General features: G+C 42.3%; 2 protein-coding genes across 6 annotated transcripts in view; both read left to right on the top strand.

Annotated features, from left to right (window-relative positions):
* Nucleotides 1-62: 62 nt before the first annotated feature.
* Nucleotides 63-3,469, top strand: si:dkey-126g1.9 (uncharacterized protein C1orf115). Of its 2 annotated transcripts, XM_048250705.1 has the most exons (3): nucleotides 63-432; nucleotides 525-562; nucleotides 2,464-2,610. In XM_048250705.1, the coding sequence occupies exons 1-3, from the start codon at nucleotides 136-138 to the stop codon at nucleotides 2,480-2,482; spliced, it is 354 nt and encodes a 117-aa protein (XP_048106662.1). In that variant the 5' UTR covers nucleotides 63-135; the 3' UTR covers nucleotides 2,483-2,610. The 2 variants fall into 2 exon arrangements, with proteins under 2 accessions (XP_048106662.1, XP_048106661.1); XM_048250704.1 differs by lacking the exon at nucleotides 525-562 and having other exon boundaries at nucleotides 69-432; nucleotides 2,464-3,469.
* Nucleotides 3,470-3,672: 203 nt separating this feature from the next.
* rad51b (RAD51 paralog B) overlaps nucleotides 3,673-18,003 on the top strand; it is a 44,472-nt gene continuing 30,141 nt past the window's right edge. Inside the window, exons 1-8 of one of the 4 annotated variants that reach the window (XM_048250660.1) lie at nucleotides 3,673-3,861; nucleotides 3,980-4,064; nucleotides 4,277-4,390; nucleotides 7,163-7,267; nucleotides 10,957-11,093; nucleotides 12,880-12,999; nucleotides 13,745-13,928; nucleotides 15,486-15,567. In XM_048250660.1, coding sequence (XP_048106617.1) covers nucleotides 3,981-4,064; nucleotides 4,277-4,390; nucleotides 7,163-7,267; nucleotides 10,957-11,093; nucleotides 12,880-12,999; nucleotides 13,745-13,928; nucleotides 15,486-15,567 — 826 coding nt within the window. In that variant the 5' untranslated portion in view covers nucleotides 3,673-3,861; nucleotide 3,980. Of the gene's footprint in view, nucleotides 4,065-4,276; nucleotides 4,391-7,097; nucleotides 7,268-10,956; nucleotides 11,094-12,879; nucleotides 13,000-13,744; nucleotides 13,929-15,485; nucleotides 15,568-18,003 lie in introns of all 4 variants that reach the window. The other 3 variants (XM_048250662.1, XM_048250661.1, XM_048250663.1) reach the window with 3 other exon arrangements.

The raw sequence follows: 18,003 nt of genomic DNA on the forward strand, positions 1-18,003 counted from the left end.
TCACTCACTGGTTACACCTCTGTGTTGTCCGGTCCAATCAACTAACAGTAGGATTATGACCCCAAGCGAAATCCTCGGCAGTGAACAGAAACTGGATGGGGCAGGGGCGACAGCAACTCTTCTCGGATCAAGGCCATGAAACCAAAATCCCTTTACATAGATATACCAAGATTGTTTGGAAATGGAGAAGCATCGTCAACATTTCGGGAGAGCCAAGGGCCGTCGTACTGCCGGCAGGTTGATGAAAACCCCGACTTGGAGGAGCGTCACGAGAGCGAGAGACGGGGCAAAGCGGAGAAGTGTTCTCGTGAAGTTCACTTCGCTATTTTGGCTGAGAAATACCAGCCTCTGAGCGAAGACGACGAGATCAGTCAGCGGAGAAAAGAGGAGAGGAAGATAAAAAAGAAACAGAAAATCAAGAAGTACAGAAAGGTATGGCTTTGCATTCAAAAACTAAACTGTAAAATCATGTTGAACAATGTTATGTTCAAATGTACTGCAGCTATTGCAATGTTTATTTTCAGAATAATGCAAAATATCCGCAAGCCATGACGTCAAATGGGTAAGGGTGAGTATACGTCTAGCCTATTTAGCTTAATCAATGACAAAAGGAGTGTGAATATTACGGTCCAATGGAAATTAATAATAAAGTATCTATCTAATATTTCAGATTAAGGCATTGTATCCACATATTTAAAATCAGCGGAATCTGAAACAGTTTTTGCATGCCATTAATCATGATCTGTGCTTGGATTAGATCAGGGATTGGCAACCTTTTCTCTTAAAAGAGCTATTTCTTTGACAAAAATAAAAATGTCTGGGGCCGCAAAGGTGAGGGAACCATTTAAAAGAAATCAGTTTAGACACCTCCATCTTTATTAGCCTCAGGCGGCATAATCCCCATACTCTGCATATGTGCTGTATTGTACAGTATAATACTTTCACTAACTGTTAATGTGTTGGGACAGCTTGAAGTTTAACAACTATATGAAATTGCTAGAAATATTTTATAACTTCCATTTTTAGAGGAAGCCAGGGAGCCACTAGAGAGGAACTAAAGGGCCGCATGTGGCCCTCGGCCTCAGGTTGCATACCCCTGGATTCGACCCTTAAACCCACATTTTCCTGCCAAAGTGATGCCTGGAAATTTGGTGATTACAAATGGAAAAATTAAAATTGTGTGTTTGTTGATAGCTGTTAGCAGACACGTGCAGTGCAAGGATGCCTTTTGCTGCAAGGACAAATTCTGAACTACAAAGAACACATTCCCCACATAAAGTGATACCATTGGTTAAGAAGGCCCTTCCATAAGGATTTGAAGGGACTCTATATGAAAGACTAAATATTAAAAACAACAAATCCACACACACTTGAGTGGGATGTCACATGCATGATTCTTGGATTTTGCATTAAAAGAAGTCATTCATTTTAAAGAAAGTGATCTCTACTTTGAAGCAGAGCACGATAGGCCTATTTGGCTTATCATAGCAAGAGAGCAGGATTAATCTAATTTGAGCAATAGACGATACAGATAAGTTTATTGTGGTCAGTTTCTTGTTTGTTTTCTAGTGACTAATAGATGAATTAATGAGTGAAGAGAATTGTATGGTAGGAGCAGGCTTCACTCAGTCACTTTTGTATTTAAACGTTCTGGGCCAAACTTATAACTGATCAGAAAGGGGGAAAAAGGCTGCACTTTTGCATATAAAAATGTTTTATTGCACATTGTGCAATACAACTTAAATGAGTGAAGAACATTAACACAATTATGTTTGGTCCAAAATACAGCCACAGGTACAGTATGTGGTCTGAACATGGAGGTGTGCATGGCCATTTTTTGAGTTGTAAAGTAGTGATGAAACCCTGATTAATATTCATATAAATGAATAAATGTTTAATTTCTAATATTCTATTTTTGGACCACACTGAGACTTTGAAGACTTTGTATTGTTTTCCCTTTTTATCTTCAGTAACCTCTTGTCTTAATAGCCTGCGGTCTCTTCAGAGTGCACAGTCACGTTTGGAGATAACATGGGACATAAAATAGGCCATTGGGTGTCAGAGTGTGCGTGTGTGTTGTGTGCGTGTTCATGTGTATGAAATCTGTGTGTGTGTGTGTGTGTAGTGCTACTGATGACAGTAAACAATTCCATCTCACTACAGGTTACACCTATTTCCTCCCCAAGGAAAGCCATGTACAATAGCCAAAAATTAGGCTGTTTATTTTTGTATGAAGCAGGAAAGAACCTGGCCAGTGGTCAAGTTATGGACCATTGTCGAGGCAGGATATTTTCTGAAAGTTAATTTGAACTGAGCTCAAATGAAATGTATCTACTATTTTTAGAGCATGTGGACTATGACAACCTGCAATACTTAAGCAGATTTATTGTAATTTATACAATGTTAAAAGAATTGAGTGATTGTTTGATTGTATTCACTGGAGTCAATGCACTTGTATTCCAGAATGTCAGAAAGGCCTTGAGCTACTCCTGGAAATGCCTGCTGTTCAGCCTTCAAAACTTTTCTGTTGGACTCTCCACCCCTGTCTCGGCAGCTGTTCACGTCGTCCCAGAGTTCCACTAGGCCAGGACAAGAAAATAAAATCTGGGACGTTAAAAGAAAGAATATTCCATAAAGGACTGACTCATGAATTTCTTGTAATGGACCAAAAAAAAATAAAAAAATAAAAACTTTTTTTTTATTTTTTATCACACAGTTTACCACAACAGTTTTTAAATATTTCTGTCCTGGACACAAGCCTGCCAAAACCAGAGAAGCAAGGTGATTAGTGTCTGGTTTGTCAAAAGAGCACATTTTTCATACTGTCACGCTTGTCACCCCTGTCAGAGGGCACAACTCATATTGAGCTGCAACTTGTAATTATAAAGTCACTCACTACTAATATGTAACTATTCACTGATATATGTCTTGAGCAAGACACTGATTACAGCAGAAGACATTTGTATTTTGTATGGAATGTGTATGCTAAGTAGAGATTGTGATTGTGGGATAGATTAGAGGAGGAAGAACGAACATAAATCATATGTTCAATCATTGATCAAAAGCAAAAGTTGTTTATATATCAATGTCTTCCATTCATGTTAGTGATGATGTCAAGTTTTGCCAGTTATGCCATGTAATATGTCCTGACTTAGCAAAAACAGCTACATAGTCAGAGAGAGAGAGAGAAAGGAAGTCATTGTTTATGGAAGTACTTTGAGGAAGTAAATTAACAAACTATAATGGTTTCACTTAAGAGAGAGAGAAAGAAAGTTGGAAAGACAGAAATCAGAGGACTAGAGTAACAGACTCTAGTCTATGCTGTGCCTGGTAAAAGGGAGATTTTGAATGTGCAACCGGTGGTGAGGCTAGATCTTTTATTGCTCGACACCTGTCAGTATGCTGGAAATATGATGACTATTACAGAATTGTATTGTGGAGTAATCTTTAATAAAGGCACATCAATACACATGTTTGATTTGTATGTAAATGCAACTGATACAACTGACTGAACGAAAAAAAAAATGATTTATTTTGTCACATAAATTGTGACTCTTGATGTTGCTTAAGTGTTTATTGTACCAAAGCACATAATTAGACCAGAGAATTCATGCTCTGCTTAGGAAACGGGGGCCAGTGGCACCACACATTCCCCATAATGCCTCAGTTGACGCATCTGTTGGACACGGTTGGGCAGTGTAGGCTAGTTTGTTTGAGTGTAAACTTCAAACAATTCTCTATTTGAGAACTTTAAATGTAACTAATTTATTAAAGAAAATTATCAGGAATATGTCCTAGACCTAGACTATTAATCTAATCATCTTCCTAATTCGTCGCCTACTTATTAGCTACATTATTCAGGTAAGTTAATCAGCTACCTAGCAATATAGTTTTGTTTCTTTTGGCTTATTTTTGTCCATTGAGAAGTCGTTGAATTCATCTGGTGGTCGTCTGAATCACGAAACGACACACATTTCAGAATGCATAATAAAAAACTAACCAGGGCTGGAGTAGACTCACAAATGTGTGAAAGACTGAAGCACCATCACGTCGAAACATGCGAGGTAGGTTAAGGTCGAAGGCATGCTAACGAGCTAACTATTACGTGGGTACAAACCATAGACTGTATAAAATAGGTACAGACAAAGTTAATACGTATTATCTTGTAAATCCTGCGGCCTTTCAGTAGTATCTTTGATGACAACTTTGTGTGTTTCCTACTGCACTGCATACATGTACAGAGTACATAATATTGTACATGATATATTTCATTCAGGACTTGCTATCTCTCACCCCCCTGGAGGTCATGCGCTTGGCGGGGCAAAGCCATTGTCATTCATTGCAACTGTTGAAAACTGTCAGCGTGGCCTGCGCCCCGAAGATTATTACGGTGAGTGAATGAAGATGTGTGAAGCATGGCTTCCATCCATATTTGATGTGGAGTAACGCTGATACAGTGCTAAAAAATAAGTACTATTTATGATGAGCAGTGCTGTTTTTTGCACACCAAATTGCAAATGTCGGATATTGAAGTGTGCATTATTGTTTCTCTTTACACCTCATACGTTAGTTATAGCGAAGCGTTTTCCTGTAAACAATTGATTGTTCTTTTATTTTAGTAGGGGGGCCTATGTGTCTAATTTGGGGGCTTGTGGGATTCGCATGTTAATTTTTGGAGAGTATTATATATTTGTTCTAGGGGTTCTTAAGAGTAGAAAAAAACATGTATTTTTTTGAAGGTTTTGAAGGACCCAAATCAAAGGTCAAATTCAGAAAAGGTCAAATTTGGTGTTTTGTCCATAAACCTCACATTGCTGGTATTATAACATAGGGTTTGGTGCCAAAAAGCAAAGATATTCTACAAGGTAGTGTGCCAAATTGGACCACATAAACAATACAACATTATAAAACATTTTTAGGCTGATAATTGATCTCTTTAACAAGAAATTCTCGAAATTGTCCGCTTAAAAAAATAATACTTCAATATCAATTCATGCCTATAAGTGTGCTTGAGTGTAGGCCTAGCCTGCTCTGCCAGTTCTTCTCTACACCCATTCAGAGCTAACCTGACTCTCGTTCCACCTAGCTCCACTCATCCATCTGGGATCAATCCATTGAAGTGTTGCTTCAGAAGGCTGGGCCTAATGCTTGCATATGATTGGATAAGCCACTCACATCGAAGCCAACCCGTGATGCTGATAACAGTCTCACAGTTGCTTCTACGCTATGTCACATCTATGAAACTCCCGCCCTGCGTCCTGATTGGCTCTACCATAAAATCTGGTGCAGAAATCACTCTCAACGGAAGAGGTCCCAAATGGATGTGAGTGAAGCTAGGCGGAGCTAAGCGGAACGAAATTCATCTGGCGAGAGTCAGGTTAATTCAGAGCACAAAGTGGAGAGATCTCTGTTAAATCAATTTTAATAGACTTCTACATAGCTAGTATCAGCTAAAGTCTGTAAGGCCTTCAGTAGCCTATGTAAGTGTGAAGAAAAGAAAGGGTAAAAGGATCAGATAGACAAACAGACAGGTGTATGTGTGTGTGTGTAAGAGAGAGAAAGAGAGACACTAGCAGTGACAGTTGGCTGTTTAGCTGGCAGTTATAGAATTTAGAATATCAAATAACCTGAAGCACATAGTGCTCTGTTCTTCATGGTTGGTGATATTAGTGACCTTCTAGCCTTCTACATTTGAGCAAGCACATTTTCATAGTTCATGGTGGCACAGTCTAGTTAGGTTATATTCTGAGGTGTGTCTTTCTGTTAGTCAGGTGATGGCACACATATTCTAAAAGAAACAGATTTTGGGCTACGTATCAAGTGGCAGATATATGTGGACTGGTGAATGACCCATCACTAGAGACATATGCCAAATTTCTTGTTTTTGTCCATGAGAGAGTATGGAGATCACAGATCAGCCAACGATTATAATGTTACAGTGCAGTTATTTTACAACAGGTTAATTCATCAGGTTTTATGGAGAGGTATAGTTGTGTATCATCTGCTAAACAACAGGGGCCCCAGTACTGAGCCATAAAGCACTCCATATTTTACCATAATCTGGGTAGATGGTTTATTATGGACCTGTACAAATTGTTGACGGTTAGGAAGGTATGATCTAAACCAAGCGAGTGCTGAGTCTGATGCCTATCAAATTTTCAAGCCTAAGTAGTATGTCATGGTCTATGGTGTCAAAGGCAGTGCTGATGTCCAGAAGGACCAGTATTGATACAAGGCTAGGTTTTTTGAGGGAGGGCTTAATAACAGATGTCTTAAACGACTGCGGTACATGCCCTGATAGCATTGAATTATTTATAATCAAGAGCAAAACATTATCCAGGAAGGGGAGAGCAGTCTTAAGAAGGTAGACTAGTTGTAGATTTTGATGAGGAAATTGTGGAGGTGAGATCTAATATGTTGTGTATATGTAAATGAATTAAATGTTGTTTGAGGTCTCATTTGTGATTCTGTTATGTTTTTGCTATCTTTCAGCAATGGAATGTGTATTTGGTGAAACTGATTGGTTATTGATCTTATCTCTCATTGTTTGACATACAATCATAATACTGACATACAATCATACTGTTGAAAACTGTTTTTGTGAACTTTATTCAACATAGCCAGTGATTTAGGCGAAATTTATGGTGTTCATTACAGTGAAATATACAGTTTCAAAAAAATAGGGTTGAAACAGGTAAAAAAAAATGGAGACATAATTTTTCTCCATGTTCAATGACTAAAGACAGTCCAACCACTCTCCAAAAATTAACATTTCAAACCCACAGAAACCATATAGGCCCCCTGACTATTTGTTCAAATTATGAAATAGTCATATCCATGGAGCTAGAGAAAATAACCCAATAGATAAGGTCAGTGGACTTGGTCAGACAACCTCAGTTGTCTAGAAAACGTACACGCTGTATATACAGTTACGAATACAATACCCCTGGCAAATATTGAGTTAATGTTGATTTTCTTTTGACCAATAGGTTTGTTTGTTGTTTTTTGTTTTTTTTTTTTTACATTTTTATGAAAAATAGCATGTCCAAATGATTCATTAGGTATGAATGATTTTGTTCCTAACTGCACATCAAAAGAAGTCTTGCTCTGGGAGTGTGCAGGAAGAGCCTTACAGTATCTGATGGTGTCTATTGGTCCCAAGGCCCAACAGTTGTGGCTCCAAAGGGAGGACCTGTGTTTCTCTACATCACTTCAGGAACTGGACAGGCTGCTCCATGGCGGCCTCCCCCGAGCAACCATCACTGAGGTACTCTAGCTACTTAACCCACACTGAGGTACTCTAGCTACTTAACCCACACTGAGGTACTCTAGCTACTTAACCCACACTGAGATACCCTAGCTACTTAACCATCACTGAGGTACTCTAGCTACTTAACCCACACTGAGATACCCTAGCTACTTAACCATCACTGAGATACCTGCTACCCCACTGAGGTACTCTAGCTACTTAACCCACACTGAGGTACTCTAGCTACTTAACCCACACTGAGATACCCTAGCTACTTAACCATCATTGAGGTACCCTACTTAACCCACATTGAGGTACTCTAGCTACTTATCATCCCGCAAGGATACCCTGGCTGCTTAACCCCGCTGGGGCCTAGCTCTGGCTACTTAACCATCACTGAGATACCCTAGCTACTTAACCATCACTGAGATAATTCTAGCTACTTAACCATCACTGAGGTACTCTAGCTACTTAACCATCACTGAGGTACTCTAGCTACTTAACCCACACTGAGGTAATTCTAGCTACTTAACCATCACTGAGGTACTCTAGCTACTTAACCATCACTGAGGTACTCTAGCTACTTAACCATCATTGAGATACCCTACTTAACCCACACTGAGGTACTCTAGCTACTTAACCCACACTGAGGTACTCTAGCTACTTAACCCACACTGAGGTAATTCTAGCTACTTAACCATCACTGAGGTACTCTAGCTACTTAACCCACACTGAGGTAATTCTAGCTACTTAACCATCACTGAGATAATTCTAGCTACTTAACCATCACTGAGATAATTCTAGCTACTTAACCATCACTGAGGTACTCTAGCTACTTAACCCACACTGAGGTACTCTCTAGCTACTTAACCCACACTGAGGTAATTCTAGCTACTTAACCCACACTGAGGTACCTAGCTACTTAACTCCACACTGAGATACCCTAGCTACTTAACTCCACACTGAGATACCCTACTTAACCCACATTGAGGTACTCTAGCTACTTAACCATCACTGAGATAATTCTAGCTACTTAACCCACACTGAGGTAATTCTAGCTACTTAACCCACACTGAGGTACCTAGCTACTTAACCATCACTGAGATACCCTAGCTACTTAACCCACACTGAGGTACTCTCTAGCTACTTAACCCACACTGAGGTACCTAGCTACTTAACCCACACTGAGGTACCTAGCTACTTAACCCACACTGAGATACCCTAGCTACTTAACCCACACTGAGGTAATTCTAGCTACTTAACCATCACTGAGGTACTCTAGCTACTTAACCATCACTGAGGTACTCTAGCTACTTAACCATCACTGAGGTACTCTAGCTACTTAACCATCACTGAGGTACTCTAGCTACTTAACCATCACTGAGATACCCTAGCTACTTAACCCACACTGAGATACCCTACTTAACCCACATTGAGGTACTCTAGCTACTTAACCATCACTGAGATAATTCTAGCTACTTAACCCACACTGAGATACCCTACTTAACCCACATTGAGGTACTCTAGCTACTTAACCATCACTGAGGTACTCTAGCTACTTAACCATCACTGAGATACCCTAGCTACTTAACCATCACTGAGGTACTCTAGCTACTTAACCCACACTGAGGTACTCTCTAGCTACTTAACCATCACTGAGGTACTCTAGCTACTTAACCCACACTGAGGTAATTCTAGCTACTTAACCATCACTGAGATACCCTAGCTACTTAACCCACACTGAGGTACCTAGCTACTTAACCATCACTGAGGTACTTCTAGCTACTTAACCCACACTGAGATACCCTAGCTACTTAACCATCACTGAGGTACTCTAGCTACTTAACCATCACTGAGGTACTCTAGCTACTTAACCCACACTGAGGTAATTCTAGCTACTTAACCATCACTGAGATACCCTACTTAACCCACATTGAGGTACTCTAGCTACTTAACCATCACTGAGATACCCTAGCTACTTAACCCACACTGAGGTACCTAGCTACTTAACCATCACTGAGGTACTCTAGCTACTTAACCCACACTGAGGTAATTCTAGCTACTTAACCCACACTGAGGTACTTCTAGCTACTTAACCATCACTGAGATAATTCTAGCTACTTAACCATCACTGAGATACCCTAGCTACTTAACCCACACTGAGATACCCTACTTAACCCACATTGAGGTACTCTAGCTACTTAACCCACACTGAGGTACCTAGCTACTTAACCATCACTGAGGTACTCTAGCTACTTAACCATCACTGAGATACCCTAGCTACTTAACCATCACTGAGATACCCTAGCTACTTAACCATCACTGAGATAATTCTAGCTACTTAACCATCACTGAGATACCCTACTTAACCCACATTGAGTAACCATCACTGAGATACCCTAGCTACTTAACCATCACTGAAGTACTCTAGCTACTTAAAGGAGAATTCGGTGTGATATTGACCTAAAAAGTGTATTGAAACATGATACAAAGTGTGAACGTATGTCTCATAGCCCATCTCTGCTTGTCCCCTGCACTCCAAAATCTGGCTAGTTAGCCGATGCTACCAACAGCTTTTTCAATAGTGGTGCCGGCATCGGGCTAGCCATGCAAATAAATCACTGTTTTACACCCATTTACGAGGCTCAATGTATCTCCACACTTCATTGGTAGACTTCGAGGGCCCTGACATTTAAAAGCGAGACATTAAGAACTTTGAAAAAGCACTGGTAGTTTACTTACAAGGCGATTTATACAGACAGTATCTTCGCGAAGTTTAGCGTTTGCAGCCATCTTGAATTTAGTCACGATAAATCGAAAGAACAGCAGTAAGAATGAACAGGTATGATAAGGGATCAGATTCCAAAAATAATTCAGTGGAAATGCATGGATTCCAGTTTCTTCCAGTAGCAGCAACTGGAATCCATGCATTTCCACTGAATTATTTTTTACACTTTAGGCCAATATCACACCGGAATTCTCCTTTAACCCACATTGAGGTACTCTAGCTACTTAACCCACACTGAGGTACTCTAGCTACTTAACCATCACTGAGGTACCGTAGCTACTTAACCCACACTGAGGTACTCTAGCTACTTAACCATCACTGAGATACCCTAGCTACTTAACCCACACTGAGGTACTCTAGCTACTTAACCCACACTGAGATACTCTAGCTACTTAACCATCACTGAGGTACCGTAGCTACTTAACCCACACTGAGGTACTCTAGCTACTTAACCATCACTGAGATACCCTAGCTACTTAACTCACACTGAGGTACTCTAGCTACTTAACCCACACTGTACATTTTCTAATTTCTATGTCATTGGTACTGCAGCTTTTCAAAAGAGTTCTCTCTCTCTCTCTCTCTCTCTCTCATCATTTCGGGGCAGCCGTGGCCCACTGGTTAGCACTCTGGACTTGTAACCGGAGAGCAAGGCACCTAACCCCTCACTGCTCCCCGAGCGCCGCCGATGTAGCAGGCAGCTCACTGCGCCGGGATTAGTGTGTGCTTCACCTCACTGTGTGTTCACTGTGTGCTGAGTGTGTTTCACTAATTCACGGATTGGAATAAATGCAGAGACCAAATTTCCCTCACAGGATCAAAAGAGTATATATACTTATACTTATACTCTCTCTCTCTAACTGTCTCCATATCTCTATCTATCTATCCATCTTTCTGTGTGTGTGTGTGTTGACTTTAGGTGGCGGGTCCCTCGGGCTGTGGAAAGAGCCAGCTGTGTATGATGCTGAGTGTGTTGGCCACTCTGCCACGCAGCATGGGTGGCCTGGATAGCAGCGTCATCTACATCGATACTGAGTCTGCGTTCAGTGCTGAGAGGTGAGGATCCTGTTCCCATAGGCTGGTACGTCAAAATGTGCACCTCTGTATCAGCTCTAAGCATCAGTGAATACTGTACTGTTAAGCAGGAGGGGTATGGATGGATGAAAAATAACACGTCACAATAACACGTTCTCTTTCTGATTCAGTACTAATTTCTCTTTCTGATTCAGTACTAACGTCTCGATCCCTTTCTGATTCAGTACGAACTTCTTGATCCCTTTCAGATTCAGTACGAACTTCTCAATCCCTTTCTGATTCAGTACTATCGTCTCAATCCCTTTCTGATTCAGTACTAACTTCCCGATCTCTTTCTGATTCAGTACTAACTTCTCAATCCCTTTCTGATTCAGTACTAACGTCTCGATCCATTTCTGATTCAGTACTAACGTCTCGATCTCTTTCTGATTCAGTACGAACTTCTCTTTCTGATTCACTACTAACTTCTCTTTCTGATTCACTACTAACTTCTCGATCTCTTTCTGATTCAGTACTAACTTCTCAATCTGATTCAGTACTAACTTCTCAATCTCTTTCTGATTCAGTACTAACTTCTCTTTCTGATTCAGTACTAACTTCTCAATATCTTTCTGATTCAGTACCAACTTCTCGATCTCTTTCTGACTTGCCTTTCTTTATCGTAGTCCTGGGTGAACCCAGGCGAACCTTGTTAGCAAATTTGAATTTGCTTCGCAGGTCTGTCTGGATTTTTTCCTGGATTTTTAATGATTCGATAAAGGATGTCAACCGGATCTTGTCCTGACCACACTGCAGAGCAAATTCAGATTTGCTAACAGGTTTGTCTGGGTTCACCTAGGCCAGTGGTTACCAAACTTTTAACAGGCATGTACCCCCTGAGACATTATGATCTTCCGGAGTACCCCCAACACCACCAATTGTTAACAAGTTTTTTTAAAATTGTTTTATTAATATTTATTTGTATCAATTTTGTCGAGAATAGTGAATAGGATCATAAACATATGATACAAATCTCATCAATAGTCAACATATGATAGGCCTACAAATGTGCTGAATATAATGATAAAAATAGATCTGCACCTAATCTCACACAAAATCGTCTTGTTGAATGCAGTGATCTTATCTTCTAGGTGCTTGTCTTTGCCTTGTAACTGGAGATTTAACTCATTGAGCTTTCCAAATATATCGCTAAGATAGGCCAGCTTCGTGAAGAAATGTTCATTAGTGAACGTGCTTGCAGATTCAAACATGCGCTCTTCCTCCAAGAAGAGGCTAACTGAGCTCAAACACGCCGACAGCACTTTACCTCGAAAGCCACCTTGCCCTCGCTGTAAAACAGTACAGCCTTTTGGTCAGCTCCCATCTCCTCTCAAAGTGCGGGCCGGGTCTTGATGAAATTCACCACTCTCACAACCTCGTTCAAAATCTCATTCAGGTCGGGACTAACTAAGCTGCCTTGACACGAGCGCTTCCCTATGAATAACACAGTGCGTCCATTGCTTATCGGGTGCTACCTGGGCCTAGGCTACAGATAAAAAAAATAAATAAAAAAACTCCTGTTTTTCACGTCAGTTCGCGCCCCACCTGGCATGTCTCCGCGACCCACAGTTTGAGAAACGCTGTTTTACCCTCTCTTTCTCCACTCTTCAATATTTTGTTAATGCGGAGAAAATACGTTTTTAATGTGCAGTGCAAATGCGGAAGTTAAGTTACCAACGTGGGATAGAGAAAACGTTTGAAAAGGCATATGACTTAGATCTTTTTTCGCGTGGACCTAGGCTATCTTAATCACTCTCTCCTCACGCAGGCTGCTGGAGATTGCTCAGAGTCGCTTCCCGGACTACTTCTCTGTGCCGGAGCGGCTTTTGCAGACAGCTGGGCGCGTTCACCTGTTCAAAGAGCTCACCTGCCAGGAGGTGCTGATCAGGTGTGCTGCACCTCCATGGTCTTGTGTGTTTGCCAGACAATATACTGATGTATTTCTTCAGCAGGTCCTGTGATCAGTGTTGCCAGATTGGGTTGAGTGATTTCCGCCCAATCACGTGCAAAAACCCGCCCTCTTCAGCAAAAAAACGCCCTAACAACGATTTTGTCATGGAGAACCATTCAACTCCAAATGTTATTTGTCCGCCTAAAGCTTATTTTCCCCCGCCCGACTAAGTCAAAAGAAGCCCAATTGGGCGGGCACCAGCCCAATCTGGCAACAATGCCTGTGATAATCTCCAGTGAGTGTGCTTCTGGTTTTGCCTTTTGATCTGGTAGTGTGGGATATAGATATTAGAAAGCCAGATACCGCATTGTCCATCTAGTTCTATTAGGTGGCATACGTAAACAAGGCCACCATATGGCTGGGGGCAAACACCTTACTGTCTATGGGCAACACTTGTCGGCAATCAGAGACACCTGCCTGATTTCCAGTCAGAGTCACATGCTCCTCCATTGGCCTCCAGTGATCGTTGCCCCCACCAAGATGGCGGCGCTATTTACATACGATCTGGAGCCCAATGCGGTGTCTAGCTTTCTAATATCTATGTGTGTGATGTGTGTTATCTTCTTTCTGAGGTGTCTGTAGGGACATGTTGGGTGTGTGTGTGTGTGTGTGTGTGTGTGTGTGTGCGTGCGCGCGTGCGTACGCGCACAGCCCAGGTGTCTAAGCGTCTCATTCTGCTCAGGCTGGACCATCTGGAGGAGGACATCATATCCTGTCACGCCGGGCTGGTCATCCTCGACTCTGTCGCTTCTGTTGTGCGGAAGGAGTTTGACACGTCGTTGTCTGGCAATCTCACACACCGTAGCAACCTGCTTGGACGAGAGGCTGCCACCCTCAAGTACCTGGCCCAGGAGTTCCGCATACCTGTAAGTGTGTTCAGTTTAGTTTAGTTTAGTGTGTGTGTGTGTGTGTGTGTGTGTGTGTGTGTGTGTGTGTGTGTTGGAGAGAATTGGTAGAAATGAACATAAAGACTGGGAGATGGGTAATGAAAAAGGAGAAATCTCAGAGGGTGGAAAGCCTGCAAACTGAGTTGGAGATAGAAATATTAGATGATTTCAGTTGCTGTACACTCCTTCTCCACAGGGTGGTGCACTCAGTGTTTTTGACCATGCCACTTGGTCAGTCGCTGATGCAGTAAACCATCTCCATTCATTAAAATTGACAATGGTTGATGTTTATCACAGTTACTTCATTAAATGTTTCAGTTCATGTGATGCTGTGGCGATACTCCATGAAAAATGGAAATGAATAGAGACTGCTTTCACCAGATCTGATGTTGAAGACAGTTTTGAGTATGAGAGATAGATCATGACACTAGAGGGCAGGAGTTAGCAGCTCAGGCTGTTAGTTTCCTGTGCAGCTCTAGCAGGGTGGCCAGATTTCCCATGGTGCACCACAGCACCCCCTGGTGCTGGTGCAGTATAGGTTGTAGAGATCCCTTCAACAACAAAAAAAATCACTTGCAAGATTGCTCATAGGATTTTTTCTTAAAACGGTGCAAATGCAGTGCAAATGTCCTGAGACAGTCATGTTAATTATAAGTGTTAAATGCTAAATGTTAGACATGTGCAGAAATATGCATGCATGCTAATGCATCAGTTGGAATTGGAATGCATTGGAACTTCCACATTTTAATGACTCATATAGGTTAGTAAAGCATCAAATGTATTAGATTTAAAGTTTTTACAGTACACACACACACACACACACACACACACACACACACACACACACATCTGCACATACACTCTGAAGTTAAACGGCAAGTCACCATAACTCATCTGTATGAAATAATGAGTGTCTAATGGATTCATAACTCATACTTTATATTTATACTCATCTATAAATAATGTTGACATGGGTTGGTGCAGACATTTGTTAACAAATTAGTCTCTGTCCCAGCTGACAGCCAAATTAGTTATGGATTTTTGTTTTTTATTCCCTGTACCATAAAAATGACACCCTGTTGTGGCTGGGACCGAGCAGTCACAGCTGTAGAAAGACATTTAATGGACATTTAATCTTGCTTGGAATCAGTTTGTAGATGCCAATGAGTGCCAGATATCCAGAGGACACGATTTTGCCAGCTGTGTGTAATGTATGTGTGTCTGACTGTGTGTGTTCATGCGTAAAAGGAATGTTATACATTAATCCAAAGTGGAGAGCATACGATCTTGAGAAGATACATTTGCCACAAGTGGAAATTCCCAGCCTTTGCTAGTGTGCTGCAGTTGTGGGAATCTGGAGGCCTGGGCATCGGGAGACACTGAAACATTTGAGCGATTTCTGGATGGTTTCTGGGGTGAGAGAACAGGAAGAGGTGTGGTGTGTAAAGACCCCGGGGGTGTTTGGGGGTGGGGGCTTGTGATGACATCGTTTCTGGACATGCCTGAGCAACGCTTGACGCTCCTTTCTTTCCACAGGTGGTGGTAACCAATCAAATCACGACGCAATTGAGCGAGAGAGCGCCATCGTCGCTGTCACGCCGCAGGAGCAGTTCTGAAGGTAAGGGAGAGCGAGTGACTCTATGTTGCAAAGTCCGGGCTACTAGCCCTGTCAGGTCCTGACTGAGTACGCCGGCCGCAGGCTTTCCTCCAGGCATTTCTCCTCTGCTCTGGTGTGGCTGATACAGGACATGACCCAGAGGTGACCTAGGCAGATGCGGGGGCGGTCAGCGTTCTGATGACCAGGATTCCAGGCCAAAACACCGACTGGGTGGCTAACGGAGGGGATAACAGAGAGCTTTTGGCCTGAGCAGATTCCAACATGCCCTTTCTTGACACCATTTCCCAACCCCCTCTCATGTTGTTCAGTTCAATTGACTCTTCGGGAGTCCCGCCCCCCTTAGTTAAGTATAAGTATATATACTCTTTTGATCCCAAGGGAAATTTGGTCTCTACATTTATCCCAATCCATGAATTAGTGAAACACACACAGGTAGGGATGTAACGATTACCGGTATAATGGTAAACTGAGATAAAAATGTTGACGATAACAATTACCGTTTTCTTTTCAAATATCATAATTATCACGGTTGATTACCGCGGTGTGGAAACCGTGTGTTTAATCCTTCCCAGCTTCATCCGAGCCTGCTTTTGACATACAGTAGGCCTGGTACAATGAAACAAAACTGGTACCCTACTGATTCTGTTGTCTAATTGATGGTTTTAACTACGATTCGGATTAGGCTACACCTGATTTTAAAAGGCGGAACATTGGATCCAAATAACAGAAATAGCAAACTCCAAGTTATGGTAGGGTAAGTTAAGCTATAAGAATATAGCCAATTAAACATGAAGAAAAAAGTGAACAGGACACTTTTTGAAACTATTTCAGCTTGAATAGGCCTATCAGTGCTTTCTGAACATATTGAACACACTTTTAGAAATACCTTGATAATACCGAAAACGGTGATAATTTTGGTCACTATAACCGTGAGGTTAAATTTTTATACCGTTACATCCCTACACACAGCACACAGTGAACACACAGTGAGGTGAAGTACACACTAATCCCGACACAGTGAGCTGCCTGCTACCTGCTACAGCGGTGCTTGGAGAGCTCGGAGAGCAGTAAGGGGTTAGGTGCCCTGCTCAAGGGCACTTCAGCCGTTCCTACTGGTCGGGGTTCGAACCGGCAACCCTCCAGTTACAAGTCCGAAGCGCTAACCAGTAGGTCACGGCTGCCCCAAAAAAAAAAAGTTACTGTTGCTAAGTCCGTCAACCTCAGACCGGAGTTGACTAGAACTTCAATGGAGCTGTGAGCTGTAGTTGTGGGAGTGTGTCGGCCTATGCGGAGCTGCTGGGCAGCCATTGGCTCATCTGCGTTCGGTGGGCGGGACTTAGCGAAGGGTCGATTCAGAACCCAGAGGGGCAATTTGCACAGCCACGTACTGTAGGGTGTGGCGCGACTGGCTGGGGCACCTGCACTGTACGCCGGGCGACCTGGTTTCGATTCCCGCCCTGTGGTCCTCTCCGGATCCCACCCCGACTCTCTCTCCCACTCACTTCATGTCATTCCCCAAGTATACAAAAGCTGTAGAAAATAAATATATGCATGATGTAACTAAAAGCTACTGAAACAGGGACACTAATTAGCACAACAATGATAATTAGTGACATGACACTATAGTCACTCCGAAGCACACGGATGTTGTTACTAGGTTAGAACATGTATGAAGGTGAATGACGTTGTAAAGCGTTTTGGGTGCTCGGAGGAGGCGATAAAAGCGCTATATAAATGCAGTCCATTTACCAACTACAACTACATGTGCTCCTACAAAGACTGAACGGTTTAAACAAAGCCCAAGCTTGCCACATTTTGAATGCACAGGTATTACATGTTCTCTTCACAGGTGAGAGAGAGAGAGAGGGGTACTGTGAAAGGCGTTGTATCCCTCACAGTTTCACTGTCTCACACACACCCTTTAGGTGTGTGTGTGTGTGTGCAGTGTATAGTAAACACAACTGGATTAAAGAACAGACTCTTTAACATTGACCTGTAACCGAACACACCACTCTCCTCTTTCAATTAAACGTGGACTTTCTCCTGAGGGATCTCCCCTCCCTTTCTCCCTCCCTCCCTCCTACTCTCTCTCTCTTTCTATCTATCTGTCCCTGTCTCTTTCTCTCCCTCCTGCTCTCTCTCTCTCTTTCTATCTATCTGTCCCTGTCTCTTTCTCTCCCTCCTGCTCTCTCTCGGTCTGTGAATCAGTCTCTTTCCTACGCTGTCTCTTTCTTTATCTGTCTGAAGGGCTGACGGGAGTCAGACAGTTACAATGGGACATGCCCTCCTCCCCCTCCTCCTCCCTCTCCATATCTCTACCAATTCATCCTCAACTCTCCCGTTCCTCCTCTTCATGTGTCCTTTTCTCTCGCTGTCTCTGTCCAGGGTCTCCTTTCCCCCCCGTCACCCTCTTCCTTTGTCCGGCTCCGTTGTGCG

Source organism: Alosa alosa, chromosome 8 (genome assembly GCF_017589495.1).
Source record: "Alosa alosa isolate M-15738 ecotype Scorff River chromosome 8, AALO_Geno_1.1, whole genome shotgun sequence".
Classification (NCBI taxonomy): Eukaryota; Metazoa; Chordata; class Actinopteri; order Clupeiformes; family Clupeidae; genus Alosa; species Alosa alosa.